The sequence below is a fragment of the Apus apus genome, chromosome 2 (genome assembly GCF_020740795.1).
Source record: "Apus apus isolate bApuApu2 chromosome 2, bApuApu2.pri.cur, whole genome shotgun sequence".
Classification (NCBI taxonomy): Eukaryota; Metazoa; Chordata; class Aves; order Apodiformes; family Apodidae; genus Apus; species Apus apus.
In genome coordinates, this window is record NC_067283.1 from 106,198,443 (window position 1) to 106,220,823 (window position 22,381).

At 39.1% G+C, this 22,381-nt stretch overlaps 1 protein-coding gene across 3 annotated transcripts in view; it reads left to right on the plus strand.

Moving 5' to 3' along the window:
• The window catches only part of MYOM1 (myomesin 1), a 79,435-nt gene extending 57,696 nt beyond the window's left edge, over nt 1-21,739 (plus strand). For 2 of the 3 annotated variants that reach the window (XM_051611157.1, XM_051611156.1), the window contains 13 exons: nt 1,221-1,357; nt 2,222-2,366; nt 2,986-3,045; nt 3,308-3,375; nt 4,243-4,356; nt 5,011-5,098; nt 5,881-5,919; nt 6,011-6,116; nt 8,189-8,352; nt 9,736-9,772; nt 10,088-10,110; nt 11,731-11,786; nt 17,129-18,132. In XM_051611157.1, the coding sequence (XP_051467117.1) occupies nt 1,221-1,357; nt 2,222-2,366; nt 2,986-3,045; nt 3,308-3,375; nt 4,243-4,356; nt 5,011-5,098; nt 5,881-5,919; nt 6,011-6,116; nt 8,189-8,352; nt 9,736-9,772; nt 10,088-10,110; nt 11,731-11,786; nt 17,129-17,422 (1,331 nt within the window). In that variant the 3' untranslated portion in view covers nt 17,423-18,132. Of the gene's footprint in view, nt 1-1,220; nt 1,358-2,221; nt 2,367-2,985; nt 3,046-3,307; nt 3,376-4,242; nt 4,357-5,010; nt 5,099-5,880; nt 5,920-6,010; nt 6,117-8,188; nt 8,353-9,735; nt 9,773-10,087; nt 10,111-11,730; nt 11,787-17,128; nt 18,133-20,195; nt 20,320-21,515 lie in introns of those variants that run through there. The other variant, XM_051611158.1, reaches the window with a different exon arrangement.
• The last annotated feature ends 642 nt before the right edge of the window (nt 21,740-22,381 follow it).

Consider the following 22,381-nt stretch of genomic DNA (forward strand, 5'->3'; position numbering starts at 1 on the left):
ATGGCTCCAAAAGGCAACCCAGTCATTTAGGGTGGTGCAAATAGAAAGATGGGAGAAATCAGACACTACCTCAGTCCCAATCCTCTCCTGCTGTAGCTGGGCGTTTGCACACACAAAGGAGAGGAGAATATTTTCAGTTGGAAGTGAAAAACAACCCTGTCTTGGGATTTGTCTGGGAGGAGGTGTATCTTTACAGTGTCATCAGACTGCACCATCAAGCATTTTGCAATGTGTTTGCACACTGTTCTCAGCTGTTCCATGTTATACCCTTGCAATGCAGACTTTACACTGCTGTGAAAGTGGAGATTGGGGTAGAGTCCACATATATCATACACACAGTATGATTTTGTTGAAAATTTGAGCATCTGCTAAGACAGCTAAAAATAATGGAAGCCAATGAAGTGAGCAATATGCCCCCAAATCAGAGTCTAAATGCTCATGTTTAGTGTTGCTGATTAAGATATTTTAACAAGTTGAAGTGAAAGCAAGCTGAGGACTGTTACTAAAAAGAAAGGAGAAAATAAACAAAGGAAAAAACAAACAAACAAACAAACCCACTAAAATTACCTGCAGTACCCTTTATATTTTTTTTTCCTTTCCAACACAAAGAATTTGTCTATATGTGTGGGTTTTCCATTATTCATAGGTAAACAAAATGTACTGGAGAGATTGAGGGTTTGTTGTGATACTCTAGTGAATTGTGGGAGATAGAGGTTCCACCCAGTAAAGGATCAGAATTCTTACAAAAACCTCCCAACCTGCAGCTCAGCAGCTGACTTTCTGATCTGGCTTCATGCTTATGATTTTTTGGTGCTTTTTCCTGCTGAGTCAATTCACTGTTTTACAGTAACATTGTTAAGTGTCTCATTAGACATAGGTCTGCACCATACTGACTCACATCAAGCTGCAGAGATATTTGCAGTTTAGCTTTGAAATTGATTTAGCCTTGTATTAGAGTGGAGGGGCACCAGCATAAAATAAAATCCTGCACACTCCCAGTCTGTACAGCCCTTGTGACTGAAGGATCAAAAGATTAAATCTTTCATGTCATCCTACATGGGTTGAGAGGCATTCTGTCTATATGAACAGCTATCATAAGCTAGTTACCTTGCATACACCATCCGAGTACAAAAGGAAGAAGGGGCTTTCTGATTATAGAGGAAAATTGTTATTGGGCTACAGTCAAGTATATACTTAATTGTTTTCTTTCTTCTTTGTAGCTGTTCCACTTGCCTCTGAGTTGGCAGTGGAAATTTTAGAAAAAGGAGAAGTGAGGTTCTGGTTGCAAGCTGAAAAACTGTCTGGCAATGCAAAGGCCAACTTTGTATTTAATGATAAAGAGATTTTCAATGGAGAGGTAAGCCTTTTCCTTGCTTACATGTGTTTGCACTTTTACGAGTATCAATGAGTATTAATGTCTGTCTCCAATATACTTCCAACTAGTGTTCCACACTAATGCATTTTCATGAGAAAGAACCTATGTAATTGAAAGCATTGTTAGAAAGTTTTTGTCCATAGTTCTGAGCTGCAGCTGAATTCTACTGGATGCAGTTTATAAAGTGGAGTTAAATGATCTCCTGCCACATTTGTGAGTACCACCATGTTCTGTTAACTAGTGGGGACCATAGGAGTTCCTGCAATAAGGTAGTCCAAGGTAAGCAGTTATTGTGGCCTTCAAGGAATCACTTCAGTAGCCCAGTTTCATCCCCTCTCCTTCATCTGTGGCCCTAGCATACCTTTGTACTTGTTTCTCACCTCTCTTTCCTGTTTGGAGGAATTTCTTACACCAAGGGAAAATTCCCAACTGGTCATTTCCAGCAGCAGAACATGTTGCTCCCAGAAACATGACATGGCCTGCTTTTGTTGCAACACTGGTATCAGGTAGAAGGCAGAGATGGAGCATTCTACACAAAACTTTAGAAGATATAATATTCCCCAAACAAAGTGTTATTCTAAAAAGCTGCTAATATAAAATTTTCTAATGAAGAACACAGTAGTCACCACACAACAGGAACATCGTGTGCTCTTATAGTGTCAGTAAATAGGCTTCCCCTTTAACAATTATCTTATTTATTTATTTTTTTTATTTAGAGCTAGAGCTAGAGACAGTGGAAATCTGAAAAAAGAAAATAAAATTTCACCCAAGATACGATATAACACTTGACAAATATTTTCTGGCTCTTACATCCATTAACTGTTGCTTTACTTTCCATTTGTGAAGAAATATAAAATGAAGGTGGACAAGAATACTGGCCTTGTTGAAATGATTATGGATAAACTTGAAGACAAGGATGAAGGGACTTACACTTTCCAACTGCAGGATGGAAAAGCAACCAATCAATCCAGCCTTGTCCTCATTGGAGATGGTAAGCTCATCTATATTGAACAGTAGGCTGGAAAAATTATACCAAGACTACCTTAGTTGTCATCTTCACTTTCCACAGTTTTCAATACCAATAGATGTTCCAGTGGGTTTTCATGTCAGTGTGCTGGCCTGCCTGATACAGGACATGTATGAGCTGAAAATTTTAAAGTGCTAGGAGGAAGGGGAATTGTTATAGAAATGTAATATATTGCAGCCTGTCATGGTTGTTTTTTCTATGAGTGGAATGAAACTTTCCCAGGTACAAACCCCATTCAGGCAGGAACAAATAGCTGCACCTCTTAGAGCTGGAGCAGCTTGCTGGCTCTGCTGCTGCTCGTTTGCCTTCCTATGGAGAGTGGAAAGTATCCATGTGATTGGGGATTACCCTTCATCAGACATGACACATTAAACTCCTGTTGACTGCAAGCATCTGAGGAAGTTGGGTTAGCCATAATCAGCTTCTGACACTTTGAAATGTGCAGTGAAAACCTGACCCTATGGCAGGATTCTTATTGTGCTCCAAGGGACAGAGCTGCACCTCACTGTTACGGTGACATTCAGTACCGTACAAATGGCAGATGATATTTAACCTTGTTTTTCTTGCTGGTTTTAATTCCTAGTATTCAAGAAGCTACAGGATGAAGCAGAATTCCAGAGAAAAGAGTGGCACAGGAAACAAGGTGATAATACGGATATTTATAAGAATGACATATGTGTTAGTCTGTTAAGAGTTTGTTTGTATTTATATAGATTAATTTTAAATAGGTGGGGTTTTGTTCAGTTATATGTTTCCTTACCTTCTGGAGTTGAAATAGGAAAAATACAACCACATTCTATTTTAATAGAACAGTGTTTTTGTCAAGAAAAACATGTTTGTCTTTGGTTTTGTATCAGGAATACCATTGATGTCATCTCTAAAAATATAAATGTAATTTTAAACAGGTCCTCATTTTGTGGATAAACTGGGATGGGAAGTTACTGATGAGTGTAACGTGATGTTGAAATGTAAGGTAAGGGGCAAAGAAAAGATGGAGTCCAGTGTTCAAAGCACTTTGACCTACCACTACTCATATGGTGAGATGTGAAGGGACTAAAGACATGCCCTTTGCTTGTGCACTCCCAGCTGCATATGAGGTAGTGACAGAGCCTCTGAAGGCTAATCATGCTGGGGTGACTGCTCATCACATGTAACAAAATACTTTGGAAAACAGCTTGAACATTTTCCTACATGTCTATCAGCCACCCACCCAGGAAAAGGTACCTGAATAGAAATGACAAGTCTTTGTAAATCACAGAATCACAGACTGGTTTGGGCTGGAAGGGACCTTAAAAATCATCTAGTTCCAACCACCTTGCATGGGCAGGGACACCTCCCATTAGACAAGGTCGCTGCAAGCCCCATCCAACCTGGCCTTGAACACTCGTGGGGAGGGGGTGTGGCAACTGCAGCTTCTCTGGGCATCCTGTTCCAGTGTCTCACCACTCTCATAGTAAATAATTTTTTCATAATACCCAATGTAAGTCTACCTTCTTTCATCTGGAAGCCATTTCCTCTCTTCCTATTATCCTGGAAATCCAGAAAATCCTGGGACTTCTGAGTTTCAGCTGGTTTATATGTGTGGAAGTCTCCTGGGCAGGAGTCACTGGATCCCTGGGATCCTTGAAGCTGTTGACAGTCCTTTTCTCTTTCTTTTCATCCCTGCTGGTTTCCCTTTTGCATCCCTCATTTTAAAAGAGGCCTGCAACAGCTCACTACAGCTCAAGCTGTAAAGCTTTCTGTTCTTTTATGAGAGACTTGCACAGGCTAACTCGTGCAATACTAAGTTCCCCTGCTCAAATGAAGAGAGTGATTAGGATGTGGTTTTCATTCCTCTTAGGTTGCTAATATTAAGAAGGAAACACACATTGTATGGTACAAAGATGACAGGGAGATAATGGTAGATGAAGAACATGACTTCAAAGATGGCGTGTGCACTCTGCTGATATCAGAGGTGAGTGACTGTCTTTGTTAGCCCTCAGCTGAAGTTAGTGTTATAAATTCAGATGTAAGATACGGTCCAATCTGATATTTCAGCAGAACAATCAAAAAAGGAAGAGGGGTTTAAAAATGGAAAAACTCACATGATGTCTGTTTTAGCTAAAGTAAATGTCCAGCTGCTCATTCAGATTTTCAGGAAATGATGACAGAAGAGATAATAAGCTTGTCACTTCCTTTGCATGTCAGTTTAACAACAGAATGAGACCACATTTACATTGCGAATAGCATTTGGTAAGTGCTTGTCACTCGGGCTTTCAGAGGATCACCCTCTCAAGTTCACCAGAGGTGTCCAGCCCATACCCAGCCTTGCTGCAGGCTAGAGGGGGTGACCTGCGTTCATTACCTCTTCATCTCTTTGCTCCCCCTTCTTTGGCTGAGGAAGGAAACGAGTGTCAGGGAGCTGCAGGCCAGGACTCCCTAGCCATGGCCCACCCCACCACCTCAGCCAGGAGCAGGGCACTGGGAGGGGGGTGGGCACTGGGGCACCCCCAGCTCCTGGCATAGGGCACCTCCCTGGGGACAGATTGTCAACTGCATTCAGGAGTAAAATACAGATTTTTCTTCAACAACTGTTCCCAAAACTGGTTTTACTGTTACAATATTGCAGTTTTCTAGAAAAGATGCTGGCACTTACGAAGTCATACTGAAGGACGACAGAGGAAAGGACTCCTGTGAGCTAAAGCTTAAGGACACAGGTCAGAGCCACTTTCTGGGTGCTGTCACCCACACCAGCCCGACTGCTCACCTGCAAGTGCCTTCAGGGTAGTACAGGCAACTGCACGTGTCACCTTCTCGTGGCTTTGTTCCACTTGTATACAAGTTCATCTTGTCACAAAAACCTGAGATTTTTCAGTTCAAATAAGGAGTGAATACAGCCTATTGTATCTGGATTCTGTATAATTTTGGAAGGATACAGTGACTAATGCTAAGCAAAATGATAACAGGTTTCTGCAGGGGGCCATCAGTAGTGTAAGCCTACTTGTACAGAAAAAAAATCTAGAATTAGGTAATTTTTTAAAAAATCACATTTTTATTATGTTTTGCCATTCATTTAATTAGGGACCCTTCCACTTGTTGTGATTACTATATTTTAAAAATATCACTTACATCTCCAGGCCAGGGGAGAAAAGCCTTATGCATTAGAATGAATATGGATGGGTTAGAATTCCAGCAGAATAGTGTCATTTGCACACACGTACATGAAAACCAAACCAAAACCAAACCAGAATCCAAAAACATATAGTTTTGTTCAGCTGCAGCAGTATTCATCAAGGCTGAAGTTAAATAAAGTATGTAAATCATGGAATAACAATCTTTATTTCTGCATTACTTAGATTTCTAATATGCTTTATAAAGTAGGTCCAATCTCTTTTTCAAACCTACTGGGGAGAATATTTCAGAGCCAGTACTTGTCCTGCTATTGACTGTGCTTGATCTGCAGACATAGAGTCTTAGTCTCTGGATTTTATTTCCACAGCTTTTGCAGATCTAATGAATGAAGTATGCAGAAGGATTGGTAAGCACTTATTTCTCTTTTCAAATTAATGACTCATTGTAACACTCAGAACGGCTGCATGGCTGCATAAAACCATGTGCTCCTCTTCCAGCTTTATCTGCAACAGACCTGAAAATCCAAAGCACAGCTGAGGGTATCAGACTGTACTCCTATGTTACTTATTACGTGGAAGATCTGCGAGTAGGCTGGGTACACAAGTAAGTACACAAAAGCTTTGCAAAAGTCAGTGCAATTTTGTTTTTATATACTTAGAAGGATGTATGAGAGAGAAAAGGGCCAGATTTCTTCTCATCTCTCATGAGTCCTTTTGTATGAGTTAGTTTCAGTGCATTACACCCACGTGAAACCAATATGAGAGCTAGGTGTTGCTGGTGCAGGGCTCTCTTGTCATTTTCCTCGTGAGACAGGTAGTCCCATGCCATGAGATGCTGTCAGGGCCGTGCTGCAGCAGAGTGCTTCCCACCTCCTAGATGGGAGCTACATCTTTCCCTGAATCCATTTTAAGGATGCAAACATAACGTGAGAGACTGACAAGCATGAAAAAAGGCCAACACCACAGGTTCAGAGATACCTAGCCTGGAGGTCTGCTTGTCTGCAAGCTGCAGTTCACAAGAATTGGGACAAGTAGGCATGTCCTCTTAAAGCATGGTTTCGTATTTAGGAGGCAAAGCAAGTTTCAGCATGTGCCCAGGGCAGTAAAATCCAGACAGCCTCTCCTCTGAGCACTATGAACCTAACCAAGACAGACAGAAGAACAGAGGTTTTAAAAAAGAATTTGAATGCCCAGCTCCCCATAAAATTAATGGGAGTTGCATTTCCAAATCCATGAGACAGCTTTGAATTCCCAGTCAGTACAGACAGCATGCACTGGAAAACCCAAATAAGTAAACAACTTAGATTTGATTAATAACATAGTTGAATCATTTCAAATCTATTACTACTATTTTTGCTGCATCACTTCCTGTGGACATGGTAGTACTTAGTCTTTAGGATGGAATCTGAGTTACTGTTCTCTCATTAAAAACCCATGGAAATGAGGCACAGAACATGCAGGATGTGCTGTAGCAGTCTGGCTGTAATTATTGACACAGACGCTGTCACAGGAATGAAAGCAGTTTGAGGTTTTCCTGCTTCTTGGCATCCATTTTAACCTGACATCACCAGCAGCCCTAGGTATTTCAAAACTTTAAGTGAAGATGAAGTATTCTGGGTTTTTTTCCTCTCTCTCAAATTTCTTTCTCTCTTTTCTCTATTTAATTTTTAGAGACTAGTTTCATCTTGAAGCACATCAATGTAATCTAGAAAAAATGTTCTTTGTCCCTATAGTGTATTCAAAGTTATTAGTTTACAGATAAGAAAAAGAGTAACCCTGGATGAGGCAAAAGATATTTGTCAAATAAGCTACTCTTAGCTAGGAAACTGAGAAATTGATATTTTTTTTGTGTGGAAGAAGATATACTTACATCAAAGTATGTTTAATTGTAAACACCTAAGACTAGCAGAGCATCAGAAAACATTCCAAGTGGGCAAACACCTTTTGTGACAAAAGTGGGTTTTTTAGTAGGTACAGCCCTGTATAATTTTGTTTTGCCCAAGCAGAAATTAGCCTGTGCTAAAAAGAGAACTTGAATGCATGAATTACCCTTTAGAGAGCTGGTTTTTAAATTTTTATGAGTCTTCTATGGCTCAGGTCACAGAATAATATGTAAGCTTTGAGAAGAGATAGAGTTTGAACAGGGAAAGACTGTGGTGTCAATTCTATCTTATTGGCCCACAGCTTGAGTAAGAATTGAAAATCATGGAATCATAGAATGCCAGGTGGGAAAGAACATCAAAGATCTTCTGGTCCAACCTTTCTAGGCTTTACTATAGTTTATATGACAGGGCTCAGCACCCTGTTAAGCTGAGACTTAGAACTGTCCAATGTGGAGGAATCTACCACTTCCCTTGGGAAACTATTGCAATGTTGGACTGTCCTCATGGTGAAAAATTTACCTCTCATGTCCAATCGGAATCTCCCCAGGAGCCCATTGCCCCTTGTCTTTTCAATTTTATTCCTTGTAAATAGGGAGTCTCCATCTTCTTTGTAGCTACCCTTTAAGTACTGGAACAAGTTCCAGTACTTCGAAAGTTTAAAAATATGGTGCCATACCATAGTAGTACCTTGGAAATAATTTATCAACTGCAGATCTACTCAATGACTCATGAGAAAATGCAATTTATTATCCAGAAAAAAAAAAAAAGAGTAACATTGTTGTGTATTTTTCAGCGATACCCAGATTAAGTTTACCGACCGAGTGAAGACTGGTGTCACCGGGGAGCAGATCTGGCTGCAGATTAATGAGCCAACTCCACAGGACAAAGGCAGATATACAATGGAACTCTTTGATGGTAAAACAGGACACAAAAAGACAGTGGATCTTTCTGGACAAGGTAGGTCATTCCCTCTGCCAACAACATTTGCATGTGGGCATTAGCACACAAGGCAGGAGCATCTGCAGTAGGATCTTGCTGTAGACCTGCTGCTTTAAGGGTTGTAGGGTGTGTGCATACCCAACCACCTGGCAGTTTTTGTGGGGACAGTGCAGTTTGTTTTCCCCAACCTATGGTCTCGGGTCATAAATTACGAATGGCTTTTTCCTGTTCCAAATACCCCCTTACACTCTGCCCGGTTTCTGAGCTATCTTACAAAACCCCTTGTGTGGCTGGCATTGATTGGCAGTTTTAAATATGAGTTGTAGCACTGAATGCCTTCTCTATTTCTCCCTTCCAAGTAATATCGGGGGGAGGAAGTGAGAGACAAGTTTGTTCTGTTACTTTCCTACTGTGTTTCTTTGATGGATATAATAGGGCTCCTTATTCTTCTGAGACATCAAGACCTTTCATCAGCATGATGAAGGGCTGTTAGGGGAACAGCTAAAATTATTTGGATGGACTGTTAGAAGCTTTTACTCTAAGAGGCCTCTCAGATCTTAGAGAACAGACTAACTCCTTCCGAATTGCCGAGTTTCCATCCCCTGCTGTTCCCATCCCTAAAGCTTCATTTTGAATATGCAAGGTCTGCATAAGGGCAATAACCTTATAATCATCTCCATGTTGCTTTTTCTTTACTCTGTCCCCACTTTCTGAGAAAAGAGATTTCTTCTTCCTTTTCAAAGTGGAGAGGCTGACCTACCACATTATGGTCGCTTAGCCTGAATTTATGAAGGAGACAGCAGTTTGTGGTCTGGTTTTTTTCATGGCCATCAAAGCAGATGTGAAAAACACTGGAAAAAAATCTCTTGTATTCCATACATCAGTGGTCTCCCGAGTGGGGTGTGTAAGATGATCTACTGGGGTACACGAAGAACATATGAGAACTTCAGTAGTATATCTATATCACATATAAATAAATAAATATAGACATATTGGGGGTGCATGCTCAAAAAAGTTTGACCTGTAAGGCTGTATGATCAAAAAAGTTTGGGACACCACTGCCCTAAGCTATCGCATAGGTGGTGTATTGTGAGTTTCTTCATCTGTTTTGTGGGATAATTTCAGCCTATTACTCTCCTGCTCTTTGCCTTAAATTCTGCATTTTAGACGAAAAAAGTGTGTTTTCGCATTCATGTGTATATGTAACAGCTGCCATTTACAAGATGGCCTTAATTAGTTGACTCATCCAGCATTTTAAGACTTACACAATATGCATACATCCATACATTAATATTTCTTTAATGATGTCTACATTTTTAATTTAATTCCACACTATAAATTTAAACTTGTGATAATTTATCTCTTAACCTACATTTCAAATCAACTTTTCTCTTCCCAAAGCATTTGATGAAGCCTTTGCTGAGTTCCAGAGATTAAAGTAAGTATTATGCCATCTAAACACAGTAATGGCAGCCATAAAATAATAAGAGTATTTGGTTTGTGCTGTAGCTAAATATATCCTGTGAAACAAATTGTAGTTCTACAGAAGTCTGTAGGAGTTTTGCATGTGACTTCTTTGGTGTAATTCTTATATAACAGTTAGGTAACGAAGAATAAGCAATATTGCCAAATGATGGGAGAGATTTGCCTCAACAGATTAAAGGCAATTAAAATGATAAGCAATTTTTTAATCACTTTAAGTAAACCTTAACTGAAATTGGACTTTTATTTTGTTGTTTTTTTTCTATTTTAGGCAAGCTGCGATTGCAGAGAAAAGTAAGTGGCCCTTCTTTGACAACGGTTGCCATAAAGCCTTTACAAAGGTTTTCTTCCTCTGCACAAAGGTTGTGTGTTGGGAGAGAGAGGGCATGTATACTTGTGTAGGTGCATGTGCTCGCCCTAAAATGAATTTGTCCTTACACCAAGGGGAAGCAAGGAGAGTGACCTTCTAGTTATTTAACATTGGCCCACATTGCAGCTAATACCACTACAGTTATGAGTTAGATTGATTTTTTTCTGTCTAAGCTCCTGTTCTCTTACTAGTTAGTCTACTCTAAAAATTATCTTTACCAATGAGTTCTCTCATGCATGTTCCCTGCACAAAAGTTTACAAAGATGAAGGAAATTATTTGGCTAGTTTTGAACTACCCAAAATGTCAAATGGCTCTGCATTGCATAGAGATGCAAGAAAACAACAGTAGATTTTGTGTTGCTTACAGACCAAACCCTTAATCTCCTGATACTTTTGCACATGTTTCAAGGCCAACATAGCAACTAAAACAAAAGTGTGTAAGAATACTTAAAGAACAAGTCATAAGAATTCCGCTTGAATTATTAAGCTCAATATTCTTCCTATTTACAGAAAAAGGCATGGGAAAAAATTTAACACATCAAAAAGTTCTCCCACTGCAGATGAATTTCAAATCTGTATAGAAATGAGGGCAGAAGTGGCATTTTAAAAGTTATTGGAGAAAACTGTGTAGAGTGATCAGAGCTAACTCCTGGCCATACACTCCAAGTAGAGCGGGGCTTTGATGTGTGCAGAGACCACGATGAGTCCCAGCTGAGAGCACGAAGGGATCAGTAATAGCCGTGCCCTGGGCATATAATTTCTAACCCTTGACCATTCATAGGGGCTGGCATGTTAACTGACACAACACAGTCCCATTCCTGGTCTCATAAGGCTGTTATCTCTGTGCTGCAGAGCACATCTTTTACAGAATACATCAGAGGGGAACATTCAGTATAGTCATGTCCTTCCTCTGCCAGGCTCCACCAAGACATATAACGAACAAAATCCATGTTCCAGAATAAGTGCACAAAAGCCTGCATGTGATCAGCTTATTTGTATTTGTGTAAGATTCCTGTGGGACTGTGAGCTTCAAATTAGACCAGATACCAATCTATTTACACCCAGATATTTAAAAAGCACTGAGTGTCACTGCTGTCCCTGAGACTGAAGTCTGTCTTTGTATTTAGAATAAAACCTAATTGCACTACTTCATTAGGTGACATTCATTTCCTTTTGGAAACACAACGTTTTTAGTTTATGACACTGACAATTTAGAGCAGTAGATCTCAAAAATTCAGAATTTTTTTTGTGCACTCAGAAGTAACACTGAATTGATGGCAAAATCTGCAGGACACAGCACATGTACTGAAATTCTCTCTATACGTGATTGACACCAGCTATTAACACATCTTTTCCTGTGAATTCAATGTTTTTTAAAGTCCAAATGGTGTTCTAAGACTGTAGAATAATTCTCTGGTAGCACAGATATCAGAGGCAAGTAAATATATAAGACATAAATAAGAAGAAAGAACTGGAGGGGAAACAAAATCTGGGACACAGTTGATCTTGAGACACAAAAGAAAATTATGCTTATTTATTTACAGATCGTGCTCGGGTACTCGGAGGTTTGCCAGATGTTGTCACCATCCAGGAGGGCAAGGTACAGTAAATTAACTGAAGCTTTACACAACAGCCCAACAGCTTGAATGCCTTTCAAAGACTGGAAAATATTGACTTTTTTTTTTTTTTGACTTTTTTTTTTTTAAGATGCCATCTTTAAAACCTGCTACATTATTTATTCATCTCCTGCCTTCTGTACATAATTCAACGCTCTTGCACAGATGGGTTTATGTATTCAGGGCACTGTCTTTTCTTGAGCATTAGATAAAAGTGAGATGACAATGCGAGCTGAGACTAAAACGCCTTATATAATCAGCTCTTTAAAAATTCATGCACAGGTTTCACAGTCATATTTTTTTGGTAATAGGGCATTAGGGAAGTTTAATTCCTTTTTTACAAGATAGCTCGTGATTCTGTGTCTTTTGCAGTTAACTTCCTTGCAATGTGGCAAGATAATCACACCTGTCATGGCTGTCTTTTAAACAGTGTAAAAGTAGTAGACCATATTAACTGAATCCTCATCCAAACAAAAGGAGCAAGTTTTCTCTGTTTCATGGGACTAAATGAGACAGAAGTCAAAAGAAGTCGCTGGTGTTACACTGGGTTGTATGATCAGAGTTTAACCAAAAGGTCGTTGTAAGGCACTCCCAGAGGAACATGGCTACATCAGTGCTTCAGCACAGAACAGATGACCCAGAAAGTCAGTTCTCAATCTCATAACCTTTTCCCAGCACACTGCTTCTACAAGTTGCTGCTTAATAGTTCTGAGACCAAGAAGTGCCTGCTCTTCACTTCCCGCTGGTCTGCCACTAGCCAGTTCCTCTTTACAACATGTCTGAACAATTAAATAGGGCATGTGAATGTCACTGGAAACCTGTAACATGACAGCTACAGTTAGGAAGCTTCCTGGTATTTCTGGCTTTACCTGACAGTAGGTCAGCTGAGTTAAAAGTGTGTGATTCTAAGCTGAGCAGAAGTGTTAAGAAACTAATATCTTGGCCTGAATCACTTAATAACGTGAGATACAACATAGCCAGCAGACAGTGGACTGTAGCACTTCTGGGAAAATTAAGAATGTTTGCATTACAAAATGAGATAACCTTTGATGAAACCTTTTCATTAAAGGATTTAGCAGTTTGGAAAATGCTGCAGAAGTAACAAGCACTCATAACTGTGGGTAGAAGACACAAAGAAACAGAATGAATTTGCAGATTCTCAGCTAATAGTGCTTCTGCTTGAAGATGAGATTTTCATACAGCTTCAGCAGGGAATAAAACTGTGTGGTTATTGCAAGTTTTAAGCTTTCTGCCAGAAGAAAGTTTATATGAATTTGAGTACAAGCTCCCTGAAGTAAAATGTTTAGAGTTCATAAAAAGCTAGTTTGTAAAAAATGAGTTGCAAAATCTTACCCAGACACACATTTTCCTTGACAGCAAGGACATTTGTGATGTTTGAGTAAGTGACTGAAAAACTCCCAGAACTTGAGACAAATATCCTTGACCTTATGTTTGTAGCTTCAGTAGATGATCGTTTTGAGAAACGGAGCAGGACAGAGAGTGATCAGGGTAAACAGTGTTTGTTTGGGTGGTGTTGGCTCATCTGTCTATTGTTTGCATATATGCTGGAGAGAGGGGAATGCAGTTCTCTGTTGTGCAATTCATGCAAATTGCACAATCATAAAGGATTCTGAAAAACAGTAAATGAGGCAGCAGAGGGCTGGCAATTGCAAGCTTTGGTTCTGAAAGCCAGTGCAGCCACAACTACAGAGTTATATGAACAGATTGATATCCCTAGATTGAACTTCCAAGCATATGCGTATCTCAGACTTAAACTTAACACTGTGACTGTGACACTGTTTATTAGCTTTTTACATGTGAGCTGAAGGATATGTGTGAGAATGAATGAACCAGTATTTACCTAGTGTTAATCAAGTAATGTTCCAGATGGTCTAAGAGGCTTCCACTGATAGGCAGAAATGCTCTTCAGCAGTGTGATATAATTGGAAAAGGCTAAGTGTCAGCTCTTATTAGGGAGGAATTTGACTTGACAGAGAATACTAGAATAAATATTGTGTACAGCTGGCCAAACTAATCTAGATGGCTGTTTCAGTGAAGGCCTGTAAGTGAGCAAGGGGGTTTTATTTTGAAGAAGAGAGGCTTAGGAATCTGACCTAAAAGCAACATGTTGCATCCTTCTGCCCACCAACTCCCCATTCTACCCTTCTGCCAGAGGTAGGTGCCCTCACAGGTAGGCTGAAAGAAGGGAGCAAGTTCCCATGATTGAGCTGCTTCAGTTCACTCACTGCATCTTAACCCAAACCTCTCTTGGACAAGAGGCAATGGGTGCAAACTGGAACATAGGAGGTTCCACATAAACATCAGAAAAAGCTTCTTTCCTGTGAGAGTGACAGAGCACTGGGACAGGCTGCCCAGAGAGGTTGTAGAGTCTCCTTCTCTGGAGACATTCAAAACCAGCCTGGACACGTCTCTGCGTGATGTGCTCTAGGTGACCCTGCTCTGGGAGAAGGGTTGGACTAGGTGATCTTTCGAGGTCCCTTCCAACCCCTAAGATTCTGTGATTCTGTGATTCTCATAAAAATGAGTTTGTGCTAATATACAAGAGGAACTGCAATACTCTAAATGCAGCGGCTCATTTCCCTCTGCCACCCATACTACCCTACTCAGGATAATCTGCAGTGAAAGGCAGAAAAGGTGAAGGGGGCACAACGGGTCTTGCACCTCCTGCCAAGTGCACATGCCTTAATGCCCCAGGTCCAGACTTGTGGTAACTTCTGTGTGGAGCTCTGAAATACTGACATCCAGTTCAAAGAGATGGGTTTTAGTCACCTGAGATTTTAAAGAGTTCAGACTTCCTGATAGACTTCATTCACTAGCCACAACATCTAGACAGGTTTCCAGTCCTTTCCCTGCCTCCCCAACAGTCATGAAAGCCAGACAGCTACTGAAAAAATGGGAGGTATCTTGAAGGGGCAAGGAGGACAGGACACACTGTACCAGGATAAGAATTTCAGGTTGCATACAGCATTCTAATCAGGGGTTTCTGTGAGTAATAAAGATATGTATTAACTTATGAACACATGAACAAAGACAATCTCCTACATATAAAACAGAATATCTGAAGCAGATAGGTGCAGTCTCAGTGGGTGATCACTTCTCCTTGGTGAAGGCTCCATAATTATGGAATTACATTCCAGAAAACCAAAGATATCACCATCAACATCTCTGCATATTAATAGCTGGAAAATAAATAAGAGTCAGGAAGATAAAGAGGAGCACAGATATCAAAACAGGAACTAGTGATGCAAGGTTAAGCAAAATGCAGCTTCTGTAATGAATTATTTTAGAAATTATTTTTTTTAGAAGAAAAAAGAACCATCACTGCAGCTTGAATCTCTTTGAATTAATGAGTACTGACACCAATTCAGACATCTGAGGATTGAATGCTGCCACTCATAGAGCTGTCTGGACATGGACATCAGCACATTAGCATCTTGGAGTGGCAGCTGGGGCTACTCAGTGGTGATGTCTTGCTTGCTAGAGAACTGGAAGACATTTAAGAAATACCAAGCACCCAAAGGGACCCACAAGGCAGTGTCTGGCTGAGGCTGAGGGCATGTTTGTATTGAGAGTGATAAGGAAGAGGGGCATATGCAAAACCTCTTGTGTTCTCCTTGTGTTTCCAAAAGATGGATTGATATAGCAATCAAAACCACATTCCCATCCAAACTGGTGGCCTATGAGAGAAGGTAGTCAACAGCCCCATGTGATCACCAGCTGTGGGTGCTGTAGGAAATTAGAGGCCATTTCCACCACCTCTCACTTGGAATTTGCCTTTCCTTCAGTACCAAGAATTCTATGTTGTTGACAGAGGAAAGAGTTGCCCCTCCCTTTTGTTCTCATTTTGGTTGTTAGGGGATGTAGAGTTTATTTGATTTTTATTATGTACTCAGAGGTACCAAAAACTTTAATTTGTATAGAGGTACCATTTTTTCTACCTGCTCATTTCAGCAACCTTCTGGGTGTCTCTCTTCTGTCCTATCTTTCGCCATCACACTACCAAATAAGAAGCAGAGAGGTGAAGGGAAGATAGCCTGTTAAATAGTTTTCTCACAGTAGCTTTTTTATCATGACAGCTTATAGGGTCAACAATATGAGTGCTATTCAGTTATCTCTATTTTTGACATGTTTTTATCAAGCGCTTTCAAAAAAATATGGAAGAGAAACTTGATTCCAGTCAAGTGGAAGGCTGTCCATTCCTTATGACTCGCTTAGTCTGTTCCTAACAAACCACTGAAGACCATTTTATCTGCAGTAAAAACTCTTCAATTTCCATTAAAAAAAATCCACTTTAAATAACTTCTTAAGTTCAGATCAATGTACTATTTAATACTTAGACACAGATTCCTTCCTAAATAAAGGTCCAGATAAAGGCCTGTGAGCCACTGAAATTTCATATGAACATTTTTCACATTTGACTCTCTACGCGACGTTCATTTTTGCAAATTCTTTTGAGAAGATTCCCATGACTTTGTGACTGGAGGAGGGGATCATTTATATGCATTAATATCTCTCAAACATGAATTTCTCAGCTGACAACAAAAAAAGGAGTCCTGAAATTTGTGTGCACAATAGACGCGCCAGCCTAGAGAAAGTATCCAACTGCCAGTATTGTCTCCAACAACTGACTCACTGATAATGAAGATACTTCCTTCAGTCTGATGGGATTTAATTTGGCTCTTACGAACATTACCAACGTCTAAGGGAAATACATGAACACCAAAGAAAGAGTAAAGCCTGTATTCATTTCAGTTAAAAATAGCTTTATAGAAGCGCATGAAACAATTCATGGAAGAGCTGTCAGGGCATAACTTAAAAAGATCCTGAATTAATAAAAATATTCCAGGGACACTTTGTTCTTAGTTATTTAAAAAGGCAGGTACACTTTCTGTACTTTGGTGGCAACTGTACAGTGAACTTAAAGCAAACTAACCCGTTTGATGGCTCCTTAAATTCTCATTTCAGGTCCAACAAACCAATGCAGGTATTATCTACTTTTTTATAAAAAATATGCAAAGGGAAAGTTCTACGAATTAATATGAGTACAGAAGAAGGTGCATAAAATATTGAAAGGTTTTAATGGAGTTCTTGAATTAACTGAGTTACTTCTTTTCCTTTTCCTTCTTTTCCTTTTTGATACAGAAGACTCTGATAAAAATATTGATTGGTGATGATGATACACATCCATTTACTAGAAGCAGTAAGCTAAATAGGGGTTGGAACATTTGAAAAGTCAGGCATCAAAGCCCACACCAAATATTTACTGACTGTGTACCTGTAATTCCTTTTGTACTTTTTTCTGTAGGCACTTAATCTTTCTTGCACTGTCTGGGGAGATCCCACTCCAGAGGTCTCATGGCTGAAGAATGAAAAATCATTGGTATCAGATGCTAATTGCACCCTGAAATTTGAATCTGGAAAAAATGTCAGCTTCAGCATTTCTAATGTGTCCACGCTCGACTCTGGCAAATACAGCCTTGTGGTGAAGAACAAGTATGGCACAGAGACCAGCGATGTCACTGTAAGTGTGTACATACCTGAGGAAGAGAGGCAGCCTGAGCAAAAGGATAAGAAAGAAGATAAGAAAACAAAAGCGTGAATTGAGGAGTAGGAAACAGAAGCGTGGGGGGAGATTTTGGATGACAGGCTGACATAATTGATGTGTGTAAATGGCTTTCTGCTTTAGCAGGCAGCCTTAGATTTTTCCATTCACTTCACTTTTGCTTCTAATACACTTAATTATGCCAGAGAGAACAGGGCCTTTTCTAAATATTGTTTTACTGCTAACTTCACAGAACCTAGTTGTAGCATCTTCAGCCAGACCAAATGCATGCTGGCTGGAAACACAGGTCTGCCATTTGACCCTCTTCCTGAAGCATTTGACCCAACAACAGAAATGGAAAAGGTGAAGTATTGTTTCAGTGGAGGCAACTGATGAGGTAGATGGAAAGAGAAAAAAATGACTGAGGAGTTTTTGAGCAGCAGTTTAGATTTGTTCCACCTTTGGTAAAGTAGCATAGATGGAATGTGTTAGAGAAGTAAATAATGGAGAAATTAGTGCTGGTTTTCGTCTACATTAAGGCCCCTTTGTATTGCTGTGTTAATTTAGAGAGGCCTTAATATGGGTGTCATTTATATCCATAAACATTGTTTAATCTGCCCAATTGGGGTAAAAGAACTGTAACATAAATGATAATCAGGCTTTGGAGGCCAGAATACTAATGTGTGTGTATGTGTCTGCGAAAATGTATGAACTCTCTCCTCTCTGTTCACAAATAAACTGAATTCACTTCTTTCCTTCTATCACAAGCTTGTTTCACTGTGTCTTGTTTCACTAGCCACGGCTCTGGTAGTTATGCACACTATCTTAGTGTCTTAATGCTCTCTCCACTGTAATTACGTCTACCTTTCCTTTAGATCTCTGTTAACCTTCACTTTACTGTTCACGACAAAATGCACAATGGCATCTCTTTCCACACCTTTCTGTCCAGACCTTCTCTACTTCATGTCTTAACTCAACAAGGTATTTTTGCAAATTCAGGCACGGAAGTGGTCTCGTGCGATTCAGTGGGCCTGGTCATGACTTTTGACCAGTAAGTATTTTGACCAGGTAAGTATTTCCCTAGACTGAGACCTCAGTTAATTTCATCCAGACTTAACACTGGAGATTGGAAGTAACGTGTTTTGTCAGGATATTTTTGACATCTTTTCTATGTTTCACTGGAACACAGAAAAATGTGGGGTCTTTTTTCAGATAAAAATATTTCGGACAAAAACCATTTGTCTCAATCTTTGAATACACCTATATAGATTTAAAACTCCATGTCAACTATTTTACAACAATGCCACTGATTATTATCAGCTGAAGAAAAGCAACAGAATGTCCATCCTGCTGGGCACGTATATGATAAATGCATGTGATAGAATATATATCACATATATATTTATGACCAGAAGCAGTTACCAGCCCAATTTCTAATTAGGAGAGCAATGTGCCGTATTAATCATTCTCTTCACTACTAGTCTAACAACAGCACAGTTCTTCACATCAAAATCTAAAGAACTAATGCATATATTCTCTGTATAAGCATGGTCTGTGTGCACCTTTCACACACTTTCTCTCATGGTTTTTAGCCACTGCAACTGCAGAAATAGTGCTGTTTCCCTGCCACTCATTTTGCTGCAGCACTGGCATCTCTGTGAGGAAGCCACCAGTAAGTGCTGTACTGTTAATGCTCACTTAAGCCTTTCCCACCTGAGGTTTACTGTCAGCTAATGTTACAGGCAAAGTGGAAGCATGAAGGAGCTCTTGGTCGCTCAGGTAACAATAGATTTAACAGAGTTATCAATGATGGAGTCATGATTTTTGCAATTTTGTTGGGTTTTTTTTTTTGATCAGTTTCTCTAAAGGGCTAATGATTATGATCTTAACAATAAAAAGAAAATATGCAGATTTAGATCAGATTTATGACCTACCAAAACATGTTAGCATGTGCTAAACCTTATGCTTGAATAGTTTAGATCATCTGGTATAAATCTTTTTTCTTCCAGAATAGATTTCAGATCATAGGGATTTTTAATATGAGGTTATGTAAAACTAATGTGTTTTCAGTATTTCACTTTAACAGTGTATGTGTTCACATAAGCCTTATCTCCTAAAGTAGTTAAAACTCAAGTATCAGACTTGACTACATTATTGCAATTTTAACATTTAAATGTATAATTATGTACATTAATGAGTCAGTATCTGTTGTAAAACGTTTAGACTGTTTAGTCACAACAGCTGCTTATCAGACAAAGTAAAAAGCCTAATTTTTAAATTTCAAAATACAATAATGAGAATATCTGCAATTAGAGATACAGCAAGTTTTCTAAGATTAAAGAACTAATGTAAAATTATTTTATAATTTCACTTAATATGACATGAAGCCAATTCAAGGATGATAAGCAGGTTACTCCGTCTTAGTCCCAGGACTCACACCTCACAAATCTCCCATCCTCCAGAATGCAAGTAAGAATACGACTTGCTCTTCACCATACCTGATGACTGATGTTTACTACTCAGAATTAGCATATTTTTAATAATAATTGCCATTTTTGCAGCAGTATATTTCTATTACTTTATCTTCAAAAGTCTGCCCCCTGATTCCCTCCTTCTGGCAGAGCTGTGAGGGAATACAAATGGGCCGTGTCTCAGATAATACGCTGGATTCCACTTCTCTTTGCTTCAGATGATGTATGTGTCCCTGAAAGTTAGACTCATAGCTGCTTAACGCGTTCATGCCAGGGATTCAGTTATGGTGTTTTCAGGCTGAATTTGTGATTTATCCACATTTCTTGTTTGTGCACTTTTTGTTCTTGCTTTGATTCAGGTAATTGTGATGTCAGTGTCAGGACAGACTGACACAGTCCCAGGACAAGATCAAAATAATATAACTGTATCTAAAAAGAAGAAAATGAGGACAGCAAGTAAACAGAAGGAAGGGGAAAAGAAAGGTAAGAGCCCTTTCACCTTCATGGCCTTCTATTCCAATTTAAAAAATTGCTAAACTTTATGCAGTTAATAGTCTGTGCCAATCAATAGTTCTCTGGTCCCAAAAAACTTAGTTTACAGTATGTATGCTCTTAATCACCAACTAATGAATTGCTAGGTTAAACCTCCAGGAAAAAGATTGAAATGAACACTTTAAAACACCATTCCACTGGTCCACAAGTTCTCACCTTGACTCACCTGGCTGAGGAAATTTTTTTAAGCCATAATAAATATTTTCAAATTTCTGAATGCAAAGGAAAGACCTCCTAGGCCTGTATATATACCCAGATGATGTTCTTTTCTGAAGTCAGACTCATTTCAGCAACTAGATTTTTGACACAATGAAAAAAAAAAAAAAAGAAGCCTTGCTATCTAAGGGACCCTAAATGCCAAAGTGTTTTAGAAAACCCTTCTCATATAGCCATTATCTGAGATTGATCAATTATTCTCTCTCAGTTTTATGTCCACATTGAATGGTAAAGTTGGAATTATAAGTGACCATTTTTTGGTCCAATTTAGAGAAAATGTGGATAATTAAAAGCTCTCCGGTGATTCAATATTCTTGTATATTACAATTTTTACTGTTCTTTTAGACACTTATTATGTAATTGCTACTTGGACATTGATTTATTCTTCACAATTACAACTGCCTCATGTAGAACATTTCAGCTCCAAAGAAGGCTAAATTCCAGTATTATCAGAACATCTCTTTTACATATTTTTGCCTGTTTTTTCTTTGTATGCACGGTGTATACATCTGAAATCATTGCTGACAGAACATTTTATACTTTTATTCCCCTTCCCTTTCTGCTCCTAAGGCAAGCTCAAATATTTAGCTGCATTTCTTTCCTCTGTTGCCTTACTGATACAGATAAGCAAGGTATTTCAGATCAGTCCTATAAATGAGATAATTTATGTGAGAAACAATTATTTACATCTATAAATGTTTTGCAGGTTCTACCCCTGAATCTTTTTAATTAGAGCCTATAAAGGCTCAGGCTTGCTTTTGGCTCTGTAAAAAGCAGTAGTGTTATTTGTGATACTAAATCTCTCTATATGGGTATGAGAAGAGGAAAACTACAATGTGAAAACAAAATCTTACTCTGTGTTGCTAAGCATAGTAAACATAAGGGAAATTTTATTACTTCTTCTAAATCAGATTTTATCAAGCCACATGTAGAAGAAGTTATTGCTGCAGAAAAGGCACCTGATCCAAATGAAATTCCCCCTGTGGACACAGAAAACGATACAAAAAGCAACCAGCCAGCAGCAAAGGAGACTGATGGAAAGGCAGCAGTAGAAACAGTTCCTGAGCCCACAGGAAGCTTGGATAGGCAGGGAAAGAAACCACTGGAAAAAAAGCCTTGAATAAAGCCTGCTGATCTTGAATGAAGAATGTGATCTTATTATTATCTGGATAGTAAGTTCAAGCTGAGATTTCATGTTGGGTAGACTAGCCATAATATTTCAACACAAAAGTTTGTTAGTGTTGTGAGGTTTTTTAACATTTGTAATACTTCATAACTTTAAATGCATAGTAGATGGGCACTTACATCTGAGTACCAGATTATTTGCACTGCAGTAATTTCTAAGTAGCTTAATAATGGTCCGTGTATTGACAAGGTGATTTTAATTACCAAAAAATGTTCACAAGAAGCAGAGTTTATTTCAGTGAAGTCTGTCCAAAACGTGATATATTTACTGCTCTGTAAAAGAATGTTGATGTCACAATGCTGTTATGTGGATCTTTTAATTGATATTTGTAGGCTGTCACAGCTTGAGGCAGACGCAACTTACTTGTCCAAGAAAACTGTACATACAGTCCTCTTAGTGCCAGCTGGGCTGTACTTTTCACCATGAGCAATCTGGCCACAGGAGAAAATCTCCAGAAACAGAACCATCTCCTGTGGATACAGGGGGAACCTAAGTAGATTTTGATACTATTTTTTGTTTGTTTTTTTGAGTTTTTTTTTATGCATACCTATTTCACCAGGTGGATCAGGATAACATCTGGCCACTACTGTG